This window comes from Cataglyphis hispanica, chromosome 1, assembly GCF_021464435.1.
Source record: "Cataglyphis hispanica isolate Lineage 1 chromosome 1, ULB_Chis1_1.0, whole genome shotgun sequence".
Classification (NCBI taxonomy): Eukaryota; Metazoa; Arthropoda; class Insecta; order Hymenoptera; family Formicidae; genus Cataglyphis; species Cataglyphis hispanica.
This window is the reverse complement of record NC_065954.1, coordinates 16,662,172-16,682,298: the sequence shown is the minus strand read 5'-3', so window position 1 is coordinate 16,682,298 and position 20,127 is coordinate 16,662,172. Positions and strand designations below refer to the sequence as shown.

General features: G+C 33.2%; 4 protein-coding genes across 6 annotated transcripts; 2 read left to right on the top strand and 2 right to left on the bottom strand.

Moving 5' to 3' along the window:
* The first annotated feature begins 3,112 nt into the window (after window positions 1–3,112).
* LOC126853424 (retinal homeobox protein Rax-like) lies at window positions 3,113–11,299 on the top strand. 3 transcript variants are annotated; one of them, XM_050599160.1, is made up of 4 exons: window positions 3,113–3,389; window positions 6,595–6,886; window positions 8,120–8,295; window positions 10,305–11,299. In XM_050599160.1, the coding sequence occupies exons 2-4, from the start codon at window positions 6,760–6,762 to the stop codon at window positions 10,752–10,754; spliced, it is 753 nt and encodes a 250-aa protein (XP_050455117.1). In that variant the 5' UTR covers window positions 3,113–3,389; window positions 6,595–6,759; the 3' UTR covers window positions 10,755–11,299. The 3 variants fall into 3 exon arrangements, with proteins under 3 accessions (XP_050455117.1, XP_050455109.1, XP_050455128.1); XM_050599152.1 differs by having other exon boundaries at window positions 3,113–3,413; XM_050599171.1 differs by lacking the exon at window positions 3,113–3,389 and adding an exon at window positions 6,415–6,439.
* Window positions 11,300–11,389: 90 nt separating this feature from the next.
* Window positions 11,390–13,827, bottom strand: LOC126853415 (dual specificity protein phosphatase MPK-4-like). Its single transcript, XM_050599141.1, has 2 exons — window positions 13,559–13,827; window positions 11,390–13,052 (listed from the first exon to the last, which is right to left on the bottom strand). Exons 1-2 carry the CDS (start codon window positions 13,594–13,596, stop codon window positions 12,008–12,010), a joined length of 1,083 nt encoding a protein of 360 aa, XP_050455098.1. The 5' UTR covers window positions 13,597–13,827; the 3' UTR covers window positions 11,390–12,007.
* A 406-nt stretch (window positions 13,828–14,233) lies between these two features.
* LOC126853410 (ATP-binding cassette sub-family F member 1) lies at window positions 14,234–17,283 on the top strand. The gene is made up of 5 exons (XM_050599128.1): window positions 14,234–14,768; window positions 15,086–15,311; window positions 15,479–16,124; window positions 16,295–16,473; window positions 16,609–17,283. The coding sequence occupies exons 1-5, from the start codon at window positions 14,371–14,373 to the stop codon at window positions 17,101–17,103; spliced, it is 1,944 nt and encodes a 647-aa protein (XP_050455085.1). The 5' UTR covers window positions 14,234–14,370; the 3' UTR covers window positions 17,104–17,283.
* Window positions 17,284–17,818: 535 nt separating this feature from the next.
* On the bottom strand, window positions 17,819–20,112 carry LOC126851892 (protein Spindly-like). The gene is made up of 6 exons (XM_050596228.1): window positions 19,693–20,112; window positions 19,204–19,492; window positions 19,004–19,124; window positions 18,620–18,929; window positions 18,383–18,539; window positions 17,819–18,307 (listed from the first exon to the last, which is right to left on the bottom strand). Exons 1-6 carry the CDS (start codon window positions 19,956–19,958, stop codon window positions 17,924–17,926), a joined length of 1,527 nt encoding a protein of 508 aa, XP_050452185.1. The 5' UTR covers window positions 19,959–20,112; the 3' UTR covers window positions 17,819–17,923.
* Between the last annotated feature and the right edge of the window lie 15 nt (window positions 20,113–20,127).

The window sequence follows — 20,127 nt, the reverse complement described above, 5'->3', positions numbered from 1 at the left end:
GTATTATATAGATTTAGATATTTTGTATTTACATAGTGATATTTGTGAATGTAAAAACTGTAAATCTGTCAAATCATCTGATAAGAAATGCGAAAGAATACAATTTAAGATAATACCGTTCCTTTGACGTAAAGTTACGACAAATCTCGTTTTTACATCGAAAATGAATAAGATTTTTCTGAGCAACGGCATTTAAAATTGTTGAATCGGTTCGTACGATGATCGCGTGGCTCTTCGCGGTTTATTATCGCCGAAATAATCCGGCTTTAATAGCTTTTGAAAGTGCTCGACGAGCGTTTTATTGAGACGGAACAGCGAGAGGAACTGTGGGCTCGTAAAAGCCTCATATAAATAAAATCGCGGATATAATTATTGTGTGTGCATCTACGCGTGTGTATTTATCGATATCGTTTGTATCTCCCGTATACGCCGAAATCATGCATTATAAAAAAGATAGATTCGCAGTTTTGTAAGTGCTCGATCATCATTTTTTAAATGATTGATCGCTTCATTTTCCGCGATCTGTCAATATTAAATTATTATTACGTTATTAAAAATTATATGCTTGCAATATATAAACATTCTCTATTAATGGTTATCTAAAAAATTTCCTAAAAAAAAAGAGTCTTCAAAACTTGAGTTCTCATTTTTAATTTTTAATTATTAAATAATTTTAATTATGCTATTTTATAACATGTTACGTCCATTAATATCCGACGTTGAAATTACTATTCTTCATTCAGCCATTAATGTCGAGAGAAAGAGTAACTTTGCAACATCCCTTATAGCGCGGTCAGCTGTCGGCACTCTGTCGTCTAGCTTTTAATGCACTTTTGCGCCGTAAAATTACCATCACTACTCCACTTGTTACTTTTTCTACGTTTTGATGTCGCGAAGGAAATGCTACGAAGAGAGCATCTCGCGGCACGCGATTTGCCTGATGTCATCGCGTTCGTGCATTCTAATTTTATAATCGAAGACGTTAATTTTATACGCAACTTAAGACCATGCCGAGGATCATTTCTCGAATTTATTCCTCGACTCTCTCTTCTTCACATCGCCGGCGAATTCTTCCGATTATTAACAATCGAGATACATCGGTCTCTGAGAAAACATAAACTGTAAATTGTGATATATAAACGTATGTGTATCTATTTATCCATCAATATCTTTTCCACTTGAAAGTGTTTCGCTCCTGGGAAGAGGGATTTCAAAACACTACACACTATAAAAGATCCTAAAAATATTTTTACTATGCCATAAAGTTTCCCCCGCTGGCGCAATCTCACCTCAACTCGCGACTATACTTTCAAAAAGTCATTTCGGAGTTGGCATATTCGATCGAAGTGTATCTAGAAGAGGGGATAAAACTTCTCAGGACTTATACTATTCGATCTCGTATCGAGAACTGGCTCAACCGTCCGAGTAAATATAATGTTTGGGGTGCAGCGACAGATTATGAGAGAGATTACCCATTTCACGATCCAAGGGTGGCTTTACATTTTTTTTCCCGAAGAGCACACATTTTTTTTCTAATATTTATATTGGACCCATTTCCGCGCTCACAACATTAATCGCGCGCCTTCCCGTCTCCATTTTTCATAAAAGAATTGAGCTTTTTATTTTTCAACTTTATTGACACATTGAATAAATAGAGTGAAAAGAATGTGGTTTTTTTGTGAGGAAAATAACTGTACCGACTTTTGACCTGAGACATCAGTTTTTCAATATCTGAACTGTAAATACTAAATGAAAGAAAAAAGGATTTGTATGTATTGATCAAGCGTGTGATCACCAAGTTTTAAACAACATTTAAAAGAATCACAAATAAAATTATAATATAATCAAAAATCGAAAAGTTCCCAAAGGGATTTCTCATAATTTGTAACTTTTTTTGACATTTTAGCTCTGCTCTAAAAGAAAATATTTAAAAAATACAAACGAATGTCATTATCTCTTTCAATAATAGTTTTATGCTAAAATCTTTATTAATATTGAATGATTTATTCAAGAAAAATGTCAACTTTAAGGTAGGAAAATTTATTTCTTAATTAAGATGATAAATTGTAGACAGAAATTATCGCTAACGGGAAAAACGGATAACAAGATCCTCTGCTCATTGTCAGCGTTTACTCTTCCCGCATCGTTTTGAATGACTCGACGTTATATATCGAACATTGTGAAGGATACACGACACCCCTGTGTAACGAGATACTAGCCGCCAGTATAAGAAGAAAGATGAAGAGGAGAAAGAAGATGAAGAAGACCTATGTTCGGCGTTTATAAAAATTGCTGTTGGAGCCATGTCCTTGGAAACGGAAACCGCTACGGAAACGCCGGCGCCTATACGTCATTGCTAACACGTAATTTTTCATTAAAACGTTAACGATGAGCACCCACGTAATTTATTCGTTTCTTCATTATATCATTATATCATTACGTCAAACTTCCGTGAGTGTTAATTAAATTTCCGTTGAACGATGATTGATTTACTAAGATCTAACAATGTACTTGCATTTTATATTAATTGTAAATCACTAATATAGCTGAGAAAATTCTTGTAGGGCTTCGACCTAACTTAATCTCTTTATAAATCATTTTTAACTCAAGTTATATCTTTTGATTTATAATATTTCATTAAAATAATTTGACTTTCCTTGTCAGCATTTTTTAGTAATTTTTTTCATAAAAAAAAAAATAGATGTTCTGCACTGTACATTCAACCGTCGTGCAAACCTGCGGAAAACATGTTGCATTAGACAACTTCGACAAAAATAAATCGATTGCCTCATCGCGCTCTCGGATGCGTCGCCGTCGCGACGCATTTTATAATAAAAGCGCGTGCACATACGTCCTTCCGCCTCTGAAACTCCTAGTTTGCGAAGCAAGAGAAATCATTTAGAAACCAATGAGCTTCTAATGAAGGTGGAGCTTGTGACGAAAATCTCCACCTACTCTTAAAACGCTCTATTTCCCTCTACTTGCCCGCAAAGAACGACAGCACGAACCGGGAGAAGATTGAAGAGAACGCAAGACGGGAGATGAGATGATGAAAGAGCGAGAGAGACAGAGGTGGAGAAGCAGATGAGGACCTTCAAGTACGTCTTAACTCGGCCAAGTCAGTTGGCATCTCGCCGCCCCGAGCAAAATGATGCTTTCGTTTTCGAGCGCGATCCCGCGATCAAGCATCTCAGTCAGCGATGCCTAGTTAACAGTGTCCTTGTGTGACACCAACTTAAAAATTATGTACTTCAAAGTTACATCCTACTTTTGCTTAACGCAAACCAGACTGTGTGAACGTGTATCGATTTTTTGAATCTGCAAGTGAATGGAGAACTTTTGCCAAGTTTAGTTTATGAAATAGAAATTGAACAGAGCGGAACAAGAGGGTGAGCGAAAGTGTTTGATCTTAGGTATGTCAAGAGGTCTTCCGCTCAAAGTTAGGAAACGTGATGTGTCTAACAAACATGATCGATAAAAATTGCAAAAAAAATATTGATTAACCGTCAATCTAAAAATTCATTTATATATCAAAGATTTAAAGATTAAATATTGAACGTTAATAAATTATATAGAATACAATACCATCATTATTCAAAAATTTGTATGCTATTGTTTCTCTTTTTAATTTTTATTTATTTATAACATTTTTATTGTTAACTCGTAATATAATATTTGTAGCATAATCTTTGTAATCGAAGTGAATAGGACTGATGTGATTAAATCATGATCGTCACGTGATGAAATGTCAATTAGCGGATGTCGAAGTTTAATAGTAATAAGCTTAATTGACATTCGATAAAAAAGAATTGTCTCAGCTAGATCATTGGTGGGCTGACATATGATAGTCATAAGATTTCGAAGAAATGAATTTTTGTTCAACAAAAAAATTTACTCGCACACATTTATATACATATCATTATTCGCATGTACTGTTATGTTTAATTATTTCCAAGAATTAAATTTAATTATCTGATTAACAATTAACGTTAAAAAATAAAAAAGCAAAGATACAACATCAAAAAAAATTATAATTCTTGAAGAAGAAAATTTGAGGAAGATCGAAACTCTATGTATATTCATGCAATACATAATTTAAACAATTTTTTTTTTATCAGAAAAATCGCTATTCTAATTATTATTTGCGCTCAAAAATTTGAGTCATCCGAAAGAGAGACCGGAAGCACACGACAAATCCTAAATGAATCGGAATGTATGCGCGGATCTTGGCACATCGATTGCGCTCATAAACATCGAAATTAATATATTTTTTGGCAGCAGAAACATCTGTGACAGATGAAATTTATCTGATGAGTACCTAAGAGTATGACAAATGACTGAAAATTACATGATGGTCGATTAACATGCATGCGGAATTGCCGTGATAAATACGTTAAAAATGAGCTATTATTTAAGAATAATTTACAAGATGATTCAATTTCTGAATTACCATCAATTCAGATTCAGATTTAAATTTGAATAATTTTCTTTTAAAATTAATTTCTTTAAAAAAATTAACAAATATTTCTTGTATCAAAAAATAAATGTACATGTATATAAAAGTAATTTATATTAATAATAACTAAATTAAAGAGCGCATTTTCTAACTAATTATATTTATTTATTTTCATTTTTTATTGTGTGTAGCAACTTTAGATTTTGTTATACATCTTCTATTTTTAAATCCTGTGGAAATTGCAAGAATATATTTCATCATGGAAACGATATTAAATTATTGTAGCTTATCAATGGCACTTGCATTGATAATCTACAGTATAGTAGAGTCTGTTAAGTTTTGATAGATAAATAAAGAGAATTATCACAATTGCATACGCAGCCAAGGTATGAACGAGTTTCAAACAGTCGGCGGACACACTTTGTGACCGCTGGCACGTGGCCCTAATTGCACCGTCACGCTCGAGCTCGGAAATGCTTTAATTAACATTGCCCGAGACAAATTACGCATAAACGAGTGCTGGTTGCATCCGTATCTCTCCCGCCGCCGGCGTAAATAATTGTCTTTTAACGATCGCGTTAAATCGATGAAACGTGTTATATATGCGGTCTTTTACGGGAGGATTCAATAGTTCAATGTACATATGACAGCCTAAAGAACTTCTTTCTTCAATTTTAAACAATTAATCTCTTGCGACTGAACGAAAGAAATGTTTATGTATATTAATTAAATTTAATTAGATTTAATTAGATAATTCAGTTTAGTGTTTAATAAATAGATTTAATTTTGTTTGATTCATGTAAAAATTAATTTTAATAAATTTGCCCGCTTTGGCACTAAACCATTATCAATTATCAATATTAGTACATTTCTGCCTCGGTCAAAAGTATAAATAGACTTATTGTTTTCTTTTAATGTGTTGCGCATTTCTATTTAACGTCGTACTTATTATTAGTACTAAATACGGACATTCCAATTCAGAATTAATCGATACGAGAAGCATCAGGGTTAATGTGAAATAAATAGAATGACCAGATTTAACGGTAAACGAAAGTATAAAAATGGCAAGCCTATTTACTCAAAGAATATTACAATGAAACATAAACTTAATTCATAATTCCAATTATTATAATTTTGACATCACATTTTTTTATGTCCACACTATCTTATAGGTAGAAAAAACGCAACTGTTGAGCTTTGGTTTGTCAAAAATTGCAAACAAAAGAAAGCGAAAAAAGAAAGAACAGGAAATTATATTAAATCATACAACTGACTTTTTTAGTGCAATTTAATAATTATATTATTGGAGATTATAAAAAATTAAAGTCCGTGTGCTGTTATGTACGTATTAGCAAGATTAATTATATTAATTTAAAATTTAGTGACTCTCAAAAAAACATACGTCAGTAAATAACAAAAACATGATGAGAAATTGATCAATAATATAATAATGATTTTTCCTCTCTTTCTTCCCAGAAACACATGATGAATAAATAAAAATTGAACTCAATACAGAAAAACACGCGATGTTTTTCTCGATAAGATCTTTCTCCAACGCAAAATCTGTTTATTAAATCGATTAATTTTATTATTATACATCATTTGAAAATTAATTTGTCTTCATAGAATATCATAGATTAAAAATATGCACGTGATCCCTCGTGCTGCTTTTCACAATATTTACATCCTAAATCTGATATTTGACTTTAATATGATTTAAAATAGAATGATACAAACATGTATTGCGGAACGTACGTCCGTCTCGGATTCATCTCCCACACATTCTCATCGGCATTCGCACAAATTGGCTCGTCTCCTCACTCTTCTCATATTTTGAATTTCTCTACTACAATTCCGAGCCTCGCTAATATTAAGTTTCTGGCTGATATTTTGAGATCGTGGCTGAATAATCATGCCGCGTGAAATTAAACCGCGAATTTGGTCGCAACTTCATTTCTCAGACTGCATCGCGTTTCGACTAAAGTGCTGAGCAATTTTCATTACTCTAATAACAGAGAACAGAAATAATTGATATAATTAATAATAAGAGATCTAATTTTATATTATCAATATGTGTGAAAATCTAAAAATTATATAATTATATTTGTGCATATCATATTTTATATTTTCTCTCGCAGGTGAGACGATGTTCGTGCGTTGACGTGACTAAAGATATAAGTACATTTCAAGGGGGAAATGTTAAAAGATTAAGAAGAAACATCTCCCGCAAAAAGTGAAGAACTCATAAATGAAATAGTATTGATTATCATGCCGATGAGGGAAGGTGTGAGAAAAGAAGAAACATGTTAGACGCGACGGATGCGGAGCAAAGCGCCAACAACGGCGTGATAGTGTCGCAGCTTGCAAGTTCTCATACGCCACAGGATTTCACGGTCTCGCGCCTGCTGTCCACGTCCACGCAATCCTTGGGTAAGGACCCGAAAATATTATGACGCCATTATAAAACGGCAACAATTTTTTTTTTTTTTGACAATAATGTAACGAAAAACTTGTGTAAACAAATAATAATTGAATAAGTTTTTGAAAGTTAATTATCTTATACTCTTATCGTAACTATCTATTATTATTAATTCATTCATCTTGTTAACAAAGCCTGAAGGTTTCTTTAACGAAGACTTCTTTTGAAAAAACTTTTTCAGACTTACAAGATTTTTTTCGTTCGCTTGCAAGTAAAAAAAAGTTGCAAGCCTCTTATTTTATATAATTATTCGAAAATTCATGCCCGACATTATGCTTGAGAAAAAATTAATTCAAATTATTGAAAGAGAATATAATAGTGAAAATCAAAAAGCATTTCATATCACATATAAGATAAGGCAAAACAAAAATTGCAATACAGTATACAAAATATTTTTTTGTTTGACCACTTTTGAATATTTTGTAATGACAGAATTTTTGGCTATTTTTAAATATCTTTACTGAGAATAATTTTTTCCTTATTTTCTTGAGAGACATATTTTCAACGATAGTTTCTTTTATAATCTTCGTTAATATTATAATATTATTATATAAGATAAATCTGATAAAAAATGTTTATTATTTCACTTTCCTATGTTTTACTATTTTTTACTTTATAATTAGAATTTCATTATAACATATATGCAAATTAGATGGAATTTTATCATAATTTATATTGCATGGAAACTAGTATGAGAATACACAGTATCCATAGCGGATGATTTCATCGCGTCCATACACGTTTAATCCGCGATTCCCGACGCACTTGATTTCATCAAAATCACGCATTTCTAGTCATGCTGCTCGCATTATGCCGCTTTGATGAATGCCCAAGTATAGTGGAGCCATTCAAAGAATGGCCGCGACTGTAGCCGGACCGCGTGCGCGCATGTTTTTTTCTCCCTTTTTTTCAGTATAGACTCCCCGATATTGCGAGCGGCAACTTCGAGACTCGCGTTGGATTTCGACATGGGGGCAGATCGCTGGGAAATAATTTCACATTCTTCTCGCAGAGCGTGTTTTTATGCGCACGAAAAATACGTAATTCTCAAAGAAGATTGACGTTTGTCACAAAATTTTTTATATAGAATCATAACTGAGGAAAAAAAATTTACAGTAATCTCGTAAGTAAAATCAATAGCGAAATGTCACTGATAATTGCTGATTGATACTTGTATTTCGCAGATTGCAGCGAAACCTCCTCCACTACTGGAAACAGAAGACCCAGGAGGAGCAGGACGACCTTCTCGGCGCAACAGTTGGCCGCGTTGGAGAGAGTGTTTGAGAAGACGCACTATCCGGATGCCTTTGTTCGCGAGGAACTGGCGACCAGGGTGTCTCTGTCGGAGGCTAGAGTGCAGGTAATTTTCTCTTACATTGCAATTAGAATTAAGTAAAAAAAAAAAATAATGTTTTATTTTAGAAATTTATTCATAACTAGCGCAGATTCGATAAGTCTGGAAATCTCGTGTATATATCTGAATAATTCTTCCAGGGAAATATGTTTAGAAAAATGCTTGATTTTTCTTTCCCTATTTATTTTATCTTATTTTCAACATACTCACATGCTAAATTATATAATATTTACTTGAACAAATGAAAATTGAATTAGCCCAACTATTCTAATATCTCGAATAATGTATAATAAATGCTCATTATGTGAGCTGATCTTTAAATTACAATTTTATTTATGATGACGATAAATGGTCATCATCTCATCTTTCTTTCAAAAATGTTCTCAAATCATTCAATAAGGTATATATATATATATATATATATATATATATATATATATATATATATATATATATATATATAATGCATTGCCTCTTCACGTGCAATTTTTATCATCAATAAAGGCATTTATGCCGTGCAATTTACTTGCCGATTTTAGAAATCTAAACTTATGATTAGGAACGTCGAGGATGATATATCATCAATTGTGTTTTGAATAATGTATATATAATGCAATTAAAAATCGAAAATAAATTATAATAAACAAAAATAAAAGATCAATTTAAAATCGAGAGAGCATCATTTTCGATGGCACTCTGCACAAGGATGACGGAACGTAGCAAAACGATAAACTGTCTCGCACGCCAAGCAACTAACCGATTCATAGAGAGCAAGCGGACTGCTCTTTGAAGCCATCTTCCACTCGGTAACCGAGAAGATTAGCCATCCGAGAAAGTATCACGACGCGCACATGTGTTCTTGTACCAAACGCAGCGTCGTCAGTAATACAAGAGAAAGAAGGATGAAGAAGGAGGAGGCGGAAGGTGGCGGTTGCGGACAGCTAGGCAGAAAATCGGAGGAGACAGGTTGTCAGGGCAAAAAGAGAGGAAGAGAGAAAGAGAGAAAAAGAAAAAAGAGAGAGAGAGAGAAAAGCTATGATTAGCCGACGCGCATCTCCAGCATCTGCGCTCTCCGACACGTGCATCGAGCACGTGTGCCCGTCGCCGTCACCGTTCTACACGCGTCTGTCTATCTATCCGTATGTCTGCGGCGTCGGTACGCCTGCCAGGAGCCGTCACGCTGTCCCGTCTTCGGTTGGCGCGCCGCGTCTTTCCGTTCCCCGCCGCTGTCCTCATCTCTTAGACATGTAGATTTTTAGAGTAACGTGAGAACACACGAGTAGCATATTGATCGTCCCAGATTTTACATTGAAAAAGATGTATCACACAGGAAGCGTGTCCTTTGAATCGAATTTATTTATCTTGATTTAGAGTGATGTCAGATGAGGAGCGATTGATATACTTGGATACACGTCGGATCCGTCTCGATTTTTCGTTGAAGATATTCTTAAAAGGCGGCACGGTCCTTTGAGTCGGACTTATTTGTTATGTAATTTAGTCTTCAGTTCGTAGAATTCATTTGAGAGGTCGAGAGAAACTCGATATATGATCGCAGAGAAGCTGAAATAGTAAATATACATACACGTTAAAATTAAGAGAATACGCGGTTTTTAAATACTTTAGATAATGAGATATAAAAAGATTGATTATTCATCGAGGAAATTATTTCTGGAAGAAACACGCGTCCTGTGAATCGATTGTTTGAATTGCGCAAATTTAATTAAATGCATTGAGCCTCGTGTATTTTTGGCAACAACAAGTCATACATATTTGGTAACTCCTATAATCTAAAAAAAAAAGAAGTTATTCGCGTTATATAAATATTTTAAGAAACTTTTAAGAAACACAATTACAATATCCTGAATATAAAAAATTGCAATTTTTTTCCGTCAAAATATTCTACTTATGCCATCTCTGTTTTTATCAAAAACAAAGAATTTTTTTTTTTTCATCCCCAAAAATCAGTAATAAAATCGACAGTAAAAGCACCAAGAGTTTTTTTTCCTTCTGCATAGGTGTGGTTCCAAAACAGGCGAGCAAAATTCCGGCGGAACGAACGGAGCTCGGCGATGAACCGCGGCGTCTCCGCGGGCAGAGAAATGGAAGCCGCGTTACCGCTGCGTCCCATCAGAGTGTCGCATTCCTCGCAGCACAATGTGGAGAACAATACGGAATCGCAGAACGCAACCACTCAGGTAACAGCCCAGTATTCTTACGGCGATTATTGGAGAACAACACCGCAACATTACGCGATGCAGACCGCCAGTTGTCATGGCTTCGCCGCGAATAGCGGCCTGACGAACGTGAGTCTGCCACCGTACCATCATCATCACCATCATCATCATCACCAGGCCGACATCCATCACGGACCCCTCGACGGATCCACCGTGAACAGCCTAAACGCTCTAAGACTGCGAGCACATCCCTACGGCTCGACGTATCCGGCGATGCACGCGAGTATGTGATATCGTTTGCAGATATCGAATCTGCAGAATGGGAATGTGTAGTACATTTTTATTGCATTTCACACAATCTCAATCTGGAGACGCGATGTGAGGAACCATTCATCCCAGATGTTGTCGAAACCAAAGATAAAATTTGACTGTCAAAAATAAATTTAAAATCGCGACCTGAGATGTTGGGAATCCAAGAATGCTAACGTTTCGCACAGTATCGGATATCCTAGGATTTTATGTGCAAGGGTGATAATGCAAATGTTCTGCAGATTATCGCTATAAAATTGTCGTATGCCTTAATCATTAAATAATGATTAGATTAAGTCTAAACTGTAAGTTTTGAACACACAGGGTAACGAATAAATAAGTCATATCTTTCCCGTCGATAGAATAGCATATTAATTTACGAGAAAGTATATATTGATATCATAATTAAGTAAATACAGTAAAAATAAATACAGTAGAACGTTATTCTACACAAAGTTACGGCCTTATTAGATATGTAGACGGTATAGACACTGTCGTGCAATAAAAACATTGAGATTGGAGAACGTTTTTTCAGGTATGTTTTCTTATATATATCTATATATATATATATATATATATATATATATATATATATATAATAAATAAAAAAAGTATAACACCATACAGATATATATGTATAACAAATACATGTATATATGTACACATATCGAAATATATTGGCACAGGATTAGAATACAGTCAGCCGGCATTGGTCGCATCTATCTTATTAAAAAATTCATTATTCTCAACTTTTAGCAAATATACAGATCTTTTTAACGGGATTAAAACTTTGATATAATTAAAGATAAAATATAGTAAAGTATTACACACATATAAAAAGAAAGTAATATATGATTAAAATTATTCATAAATTTTCTAATTCTTTTTTATGGAATAATTTAAATTTAAATTCTAAAACTTAACAAAATTTATAATACACTTGCTGGAAATTAAATATTATCAATACCTATTTCAACCATCTTGGACCATATAATGTTACAATTTAATAAAAACATCCCTCAAAAAATGTCGAAAAGATATCTACAAAGCATTAAAAAAGTTACGTTTATTAAACACCTATTCGATATCTTTACGACATTCTTTGGCGATTCGTATTGCCATAGTATTATAAGAAATACTTAAGAACTTTAAAACCTTCGGAAAAATTTCATCGAATATCCAAATAATCCAAGATGGATTATTTTCAACATTTTTACTTTATATACTTTTCAATACTATACCGTTACTTGTACATTCTGCACAATATTGCTCCAGTCGAGCTTGGAGGGCACCAAATAGAAAGCCGGCGCGATCTTGCTACCGCAGGGACATTGACTGCCAGAGATCCAGCTGTATGAGCCGAGTTTCGTGTTACATTTAGGACAATTCAATTTGCCTTCAACCGTGTGCGTAATGTCGGGCATCCAAGCTAGAGGTTCCACGAAGTAGATCTTGTCGCATAGCTCGACACGCGTCGGCTCTTCTCTTCTCAGCACTAATTTATCACAGTTCTCGATATCCTTTGGGTTTTTAACGCTGATGTGCCGCCAGATCTGTTTCTCATGAGGTGCGTGGGGTAGAATATTGCTAGCGCTTGCCACAATACGGCGACATTTCTTGCAGCGATAAACTGTCGGCTCGGGACGCACGGTTGTCAGTGCGGGATCTGGTTTCACTAAATCAATGCAACTCTGAGGAAGAATGCGTGCCTTGCGCACTTTGTCAGCAGCAATCTGTAACCGGTACATCTTAAATTGCACATTGGTGCTATCCACACCATAGCCCATGTCTTCGTAAAGTTGCAGTTGCGCCATGAAGCCAGGATTCGGCGCGACGAATCTTCGTTTTGATTTTACCATTTGGAATGCGTCCGCAAAGCTCAACTTGCGCTTTTTCATTATATATGCAATTACCACGGAAGCGGATCGCGACACGCCGAAGTAACAGTGCACCAGTATCTTGCCATTGCACTCGAGGGCACGGTCGATGAACTCGTAAGAGCCCTCAAAATGTGTTAAAAGATCTTCTCGCGGCATATCTGTCACCTGAATATACTTAGTGATTAAATTGGGGAGACATTCCTGGATCTTCCTTGGCAACGGACAGGAATCTATTGTCAGTATATGAGTCATTTCAACTTCTTTCAGCCAGTCCACATCCGTTGCAGCTGTGAGATTACCCAGAAATAGGCCTGGCTCAATCTCATCGAAGCTGCATGGACCAGCATCAAAATCTTCTCTTGTCAACTTATTCGCATCATCTTGCGCCATTCTTAGCACTCTGTAATCATGAGTGAAACTATAGAGCACTTAAATCTAATTTTATAATTAAAATCATATATCTATTCTATTTTTCATTATTTGAGTTATTAAGCTTCCATAATATAAACCATAGGTCAATTGTAAAGTGTTCAACATTTATAATATTATATATTATATATACATATAACATCAATAACAATTAAAAAAGAACAAAAAATAAAAGTTTGAAGATACAAGAATTAAATATAAATGATTCATACATGCAGAAATTTCTGGCAAATACATTTGTTACAATTTTTAAAAAGATAATGCTATTCAAAATTTTTCAAATATCTATTCTCTTCTTTTTCTTAAAAAATATGTATTATTAAAAAAGTAAAATTCATAATTATGTAACAAAATTTAATTACAGCTTGCAATAAATATAAGAAGACAATAAGCGTTACAATAATTAACAATTATTAATGAGGGATGCAATATGAACAAGATACAAAATGAATAATGTAAAATATAAAACAAACTTGCCTGGACAAAGAAAGAGTTATTCTTGTCAATAAAAACATATGAGGCAATATGGTTTAAGGGCCATCGAATCTACTTTGGGAAGACATGCCTTTTTATATAGAAAAGAGTCGCATCATTGATTTATGTTATTATTATCACTATTATCATTATTCTAATATCATTCTTATCAAAACATAAATAACAATATTACAATTTTTAGAATCAATTGCACATTTTACATCGCACATCATACAACCAGTCTCTGTTTGATCAGATGATCGAGCCGGGTTTTCCGCGCATGTACGGCAAACACAATATCAATATAAAAGCCGTGTTCCAAAATTCACTGGCAGTACTGAAAATCTATAGTTCACGTAACGTATATTATAAATTTTCAGTACTGGCAGTGAATTTTGGAACACGAACAAAAATATCTAGGATAAGGGAAACGATTCCCCTAAGCTTATAAACATACAAGAGAAAAGTACTAATTATATAGAAACATCGTATCAAAGAATTATATATTGCAAGTCAATCTGTGATAATCAACACTGAAAATTAAAGTGGTGAGGGGAATTTTGTTTCCAATAAATTCAATATAAAAGAATTTTAATTTAAAAAAAGAGACAGATTTCATTTTTTAATTTCAAAAAATTTATGTATGTTGGATTTCTTCAATAGTGCTTTATCTATGTTATTGAACTTAGATGACGTCACAGCTTTCTCGCCCTTGCCTTCTTTGACGTGCTGTGCATGCGGAAAAAGTGAGGTTAGGTTAAGTGTGTGACCAACTGGGGCACGTTGTTGGCAAAGATAGGTGTCATCGGCAAGCGATGTCGAGCAAGACCAGGAACAAGAACAAGAATAATGACGCGATCGAAAATGGGGCGGCCGACGATGTCGCGAAGAAGATCGCGGACATGGAACTCAACGAGGACACACCGAGCAAGAAGCTTACGCACAAGGAGAAGAAAAAGCTGAAAAAGCAGCAGGAGTACGAACGGACGATGGAGATGATGACGAAGGCTGGCGGCCAGGGTCATAGTGAACTGGAGTCAAACTTTACGGTCTCCCAGAGCGAGACACAGCAGCGTGGCAATCAGCAGCTGGATCATGCGGTCGACATCAAGGTGGAGAATTTCAGCATAGCAGCCAAGGGCAAAGAGCTCTTCACAAATGCTAGTCTTCTCATAGCGCAGGGCAGACGTTACGGCTTGGTGGGACCTAACGGGTACATTATTTTTTATTGTTTAAAATATTTACATACAAGTTTTGGTTCAGAAGATCAAATTCTCAAAATATCTCTAAAATGATGATTTAAATATTTTATAAATATATCGTAATATTAAATATATATTTATGTACATACACACAATGTGTATATATATATATATATATATATATATATATATATATATATATATATATATATGCATATATATTAATGACTTACTGGATTATTATAAGATATAATATACTATCATAATATTATTTTTTAAATAGTATTTGTTCCTTATATCTCATGTTTGATATATGATCTTATTACAGTCATGGCAAGACTACCTTGCTTCGTCATATAGCCAAGAGAGCCTTCAATATTCCAAGCACTATAGATGTTCTATATTGCGAGCAAGAAGTTATAGCAGATGATACTCCGGCTGTAGAGGTAGTTTTGAAAGCAGATGCAAAATGCACAATGCTTCAGGCTGAATGCAAAAAATTGGAGGAATTGACAGAACAAGGAGATACTACTGTACAAAACAGATTGCAAGAGGTCACTATCATTTGTTTTTATAAATCTAGAATGTTAAAAAGTAATCATAAAATTTAGGAAGTAGTAATTTATACTTTATTATCTATCAGTTTTCTCTTCTATTTAAATTGTTTTTTCTAAATAAACTGTGAAAATAAATATATACGTAATACAAATTATATTTTCAGGTTTATGAGGAGTTGAAAGCTATTGGTGCAGATTCAGCAGAGCCACGAGCCAGACGGATCCTCGCTGGTCTGGGATTCAATCGTGCCATGCAAGATCGTGCGACAAAGAACTTCTCCGGTGGCTGGCGAATGCGCGTTTCACTTGCAAGAGCACTCTTCCTGGAACCCACATTATTGTTGCTAGACGAACCTACAAATCACTTGGATCTGAATGCAGTAATCTGGCTGGATAATTATTTACAAGGTTGGAAGAAGACTTTGCTTGTTGTATCACATGACCAGAGCTTTTTGGATAATGTGTGCACGGACGTGATACACCTGGACCAACAAAAATTGTTCTATTACAAGGGAAATTATAGCATGTTTAAAAAGATGTATGTACAGAAGAGAAAAGAAATGATAAAAGCGTATGAGAAGCAGGAGAAGCGATTGAAAGATCTTAAGGCATCTGGTCAGAGCAAGAAGCAAGCTGAGAAGAAGCAAAAGGAAGCTCTCACCAGGAAGCAAGAGAAAAACAGGACGAAAATGCAGAAACAGGAAGAAGATAGTGGACCTACGGAATTATTGCAGAAACCAAGGGAATATATAGTAAAATTCAGTTTTCCAGATCCACCACCACTTCAACCTCCAATTCTTGGTCTTCAAAGTACGTAATTAGTTTTTCTGTATTCATAATTATTATTAAATTACGTTTGCAATAAATTAATAAGAAAAAGCTTTTGCTCACGCATAAAAGAGAAATAGAAATAGAGAGGTAACAAAAACTTTGTTTAAAAATTCAAATAGAATTATTGAAATATTAATTTTATCTTTCAGATGTAACTTTTGCATACGAAGGACAGAAACCTCTGTTCATCGACGCAGATTTCGGCATAGATTTAAGTTCTCGAGTAGCTATAGTAGGCCCTAATGGCGTTGGCAAGTCTACCTTCTTGAAATTATTAATGGGCGACATAACACCTCAAAAAGGAGAAATCACAAAGAATCATCGATTGGTAAGTGTAAAATCGTATGAATTAAATAATAAATCTTTTGTCAAACTTAACTTTTTACAAAGCAAAGAATATGTATTTTTACTTCCTCCTGGTATTTTTGTCACGAATTATTCTAGATTAGTTTACTCTTTGCAGAGGATAGGAAGATTTGATCAACACTCTGGTGAGCATCTGACCGCTGAGGAAACCCCGGCAGAGTACTTGATGCGACTATTCGATCTCCCATACGAAAAAGCGCGAAAACAACTGGGCACTTTTGGTCTTAGCTCTCACGCACATACGATCAAGATGAAAGATCTATCGGGCGGCCAAAAAGCACGTGTTGCGATGGCTGAGCTTTGTCTAAACGCACCGGATGTGTTGATCTTAGACGAACCGACCAATAACCTCGACATAGAATCCATTGACGCACTAGCCGATGCTATAAACGAATATAAAGGTGGCGTCATTATTGTCTCGCACGACGAACGGCTTATTCGAGATACAGAATGTTGCCTCTATGTAATCGAGAATCAGCAGATAAATGCTACGGACGGTGACTTCGACGATTACAGGAAAGAATTGCTTGAGAGTCTAGGAGAAATTATCAATAATCCCAGTATAGCTGCAAACGCTGCTGTTCTACAATAATCATTAGCCAATTAGTAATATTCGATATCTTGTTGGCCAATGATGCAAAAACAATCATTGGCTTGCCGAAAAGCCTTCGTAAGGACGTCTGTCCATCCTAAAATCACGATCGAGTAGAAACGAATTTTGTATAAATATGCCAATTATAAGAATTTAAAATTAAATCTTTAAAAACACGAAGCTTCTTTTATTGATTATTTTTATTTATCTCATTTTCTGTTGATCAACTATCGATGACTAATATTGATATATACTTAAATTATATCTTCTTATTATCGACAATATAGGTTTATAAATTTGTAAGTTTTATTTTAAAATAAATTAAAATATTAGAAAAATTATTCTGACAAAAATCTCGAAATCGTAAAAATTATTTTGAAAAATTCTTAAAAAATGATATGAAAATTATTTATCGAAAAAAAATTTCATTTTAAGATATATATATATATATATATATATATATATATAGCTAAATATATATATCTTAAAATGAAATTTTTATATATGAAATTTATATATATAGCTATGAGGTATAACATAAGAAAATACAATTTAAAAAGAATAGAAAATAAATTGTTTTATTAAATTCAAAAACCATTATTACATTTTATAGTTAAAAAATATTATAACATTTTATAGTTATTACATTTTATAGTTAAAAAATATTAAATTTAAAAAAAAAACATCTATTCTTTCTTTTATTAAAATATAAAAATTTTGATAGTTTTACTCTTTTTCATATCAATATCGAATTCGACAAAAAACGATAAATTATAAAATATTTTAAGATATTGTATTAGATTATTAATATTGTAAAAAATTATTCTTTCTCCATAAGAGAAAAAGAATCATCATTAATAACTATAATAGGATATTTATCATACCGTTTTGATTGTTTTTTCAAAGATTTATTTTCAGTATCCTTTGTATCTGTAGCAAAATGTACGACTTTTTTACTAGATTCTTTCTGATCATTTATACATTCATCTACTATTGATTTTTCTGAGACTCTTAAATTTTGTTGACATATATTATTCACCGGCGTGAGATTATTAGATATAATTTTTAAATCATCATTACTTTTTTCAAAATCAGCATTAGCAATACTAACATTTAAATTTTCAAAAATTTCTAACACATTTTTGTTATCATTATTATTTGTTTGTTCTGTTTCTAATTGCGTTTTTATAGCCAAAATTTGAACCTAAAAGATATATAATTTGGTAGTAAAAGGTCTCTGAGTAAAAAATTTTTTTTTTTTATTGAGATGGTTATTTACCTCCATAGACATTGCTTTAGATCGCCAATAACGAAGCTGCTTCGAGATATTGTGATTTGCTTCTTCTTGTATTAACATTTGCATAATTTGTTTTTCCATTTTTTCATTCAATTCTTTTAATTCTTTTTTCGTTTTAGCTACTAATGATTGAGCGTAACTAAGAGTTAAAACATATGTGTAATTTTTATAAATGCCAAATAGAAATAATTTAACTAAATAAAACTGTTTTTAGCTTACTTGAAACTGTCATCTGCAGATTGTATTTTTTCCACTTGATTGTTTCTTTCTATTTCAATTTTTAATTTATTCTCAAGATCAAAGATTCTACTTTTATATTTATCCAGAAGATCTGCATTTTCTTGCTGTGTATCAATTACATCAGTTTCCCATTTTCTGATTAAGACAACTTTCTCTGCCGTCAATAGATGGTTTTCTTTCATTTTTGTATTTAACGCTCGTTTTATTTCCTTGTGCTTAATCTGGAGCTCTTTCATTTGATCCAATAACATTTGTCGGCGATCTTCAACCTCAGCAAATAGAGAATTGCCTGAAATAAAATATCAATTCTGAAAAAAATTTACAGGCGGTTGTATATATTAAAAATTTAGTATCATACTTTACCTTTACATGTATCACTAGTAGGAGTTACTTTTAATGATTCCAATTCCATACGATTAATAGCTAATTCCTCCCGTATGTTTTCTAAAGCTTCATTTTTTTCCATTAATTGTTCTGATTTTATCTATTAAAAGATATTTCTAATGAAAGTTCTTTACATCATAATTAATAAATTAAAAAATTACATATTTATATTGTTTTACTTTCAAGAGATTTTCAAATTCTTGACATTGAGCTTCCATATTTGCAAGTTTCTCCTCTAATTGTTCTCCATTTTGTTTCTCATTTTTAAGAAGTATAGCTAGCTCCTTATTTTTTTCCTTATATATTGTTACATTATCATCTGTACAAATAGGTAAATGTGGTTGTTTATTTATATCCTTATATCTTTTTAACTCCTCACGTAAATCTGTGATCTCTTGCATAGTTTGTGTAGTTTTTGTTTCTAAATCTGCAATATAATTTTCATATTCTTCTCTCTCAGCTCTATATCTGAAGCACAAAAAAATAGTATATAATTTTACTGCCACAGTGTTGACATGATTAAAATTTCATTAAAATAAATCTTAAAGAAATAATATAAATATGAAAGTAAACAAAAAAAGATAAGCATGCATCCATTTATATATTAAAAATTATTAAATCGGTTAGTCATTAATTAATTATTAATAGAACAATTATATTTTTTGTACTTTTCTTTGTTCTCAGCAAACATTCTATCCATTTTCATTCTATATTGATCGACCGATTGCTCCAAAGTCTCGTTCGTTTCTTGGAGCTCTTTATTCAGTGCTTCGCTGGCTTCCAGTTTGAGTCGTAAAACATGCATCTCTTGCCGATAACATTCATATTCGTGTTTTAATTTTTTATAATTATCTTGAATGGAACTCTCCTCCAGATAATCCTCGATCCTTGTATCATTCGCACTCTCGTCATACAAATCCGGCAACTTGGACATCTCGCGATATATTTCTTCTTCTTCTATATGAATTTCAGTCCAAGTGAGATGTAGTATCACAATTATTGTTTTATATGAATTTCTATTCGTATGAAACGCAGCACCACGTTATTATATTTGCTTATTTACTGACATTTACTAACTGTTTCGAATATTCGAATTTATACGC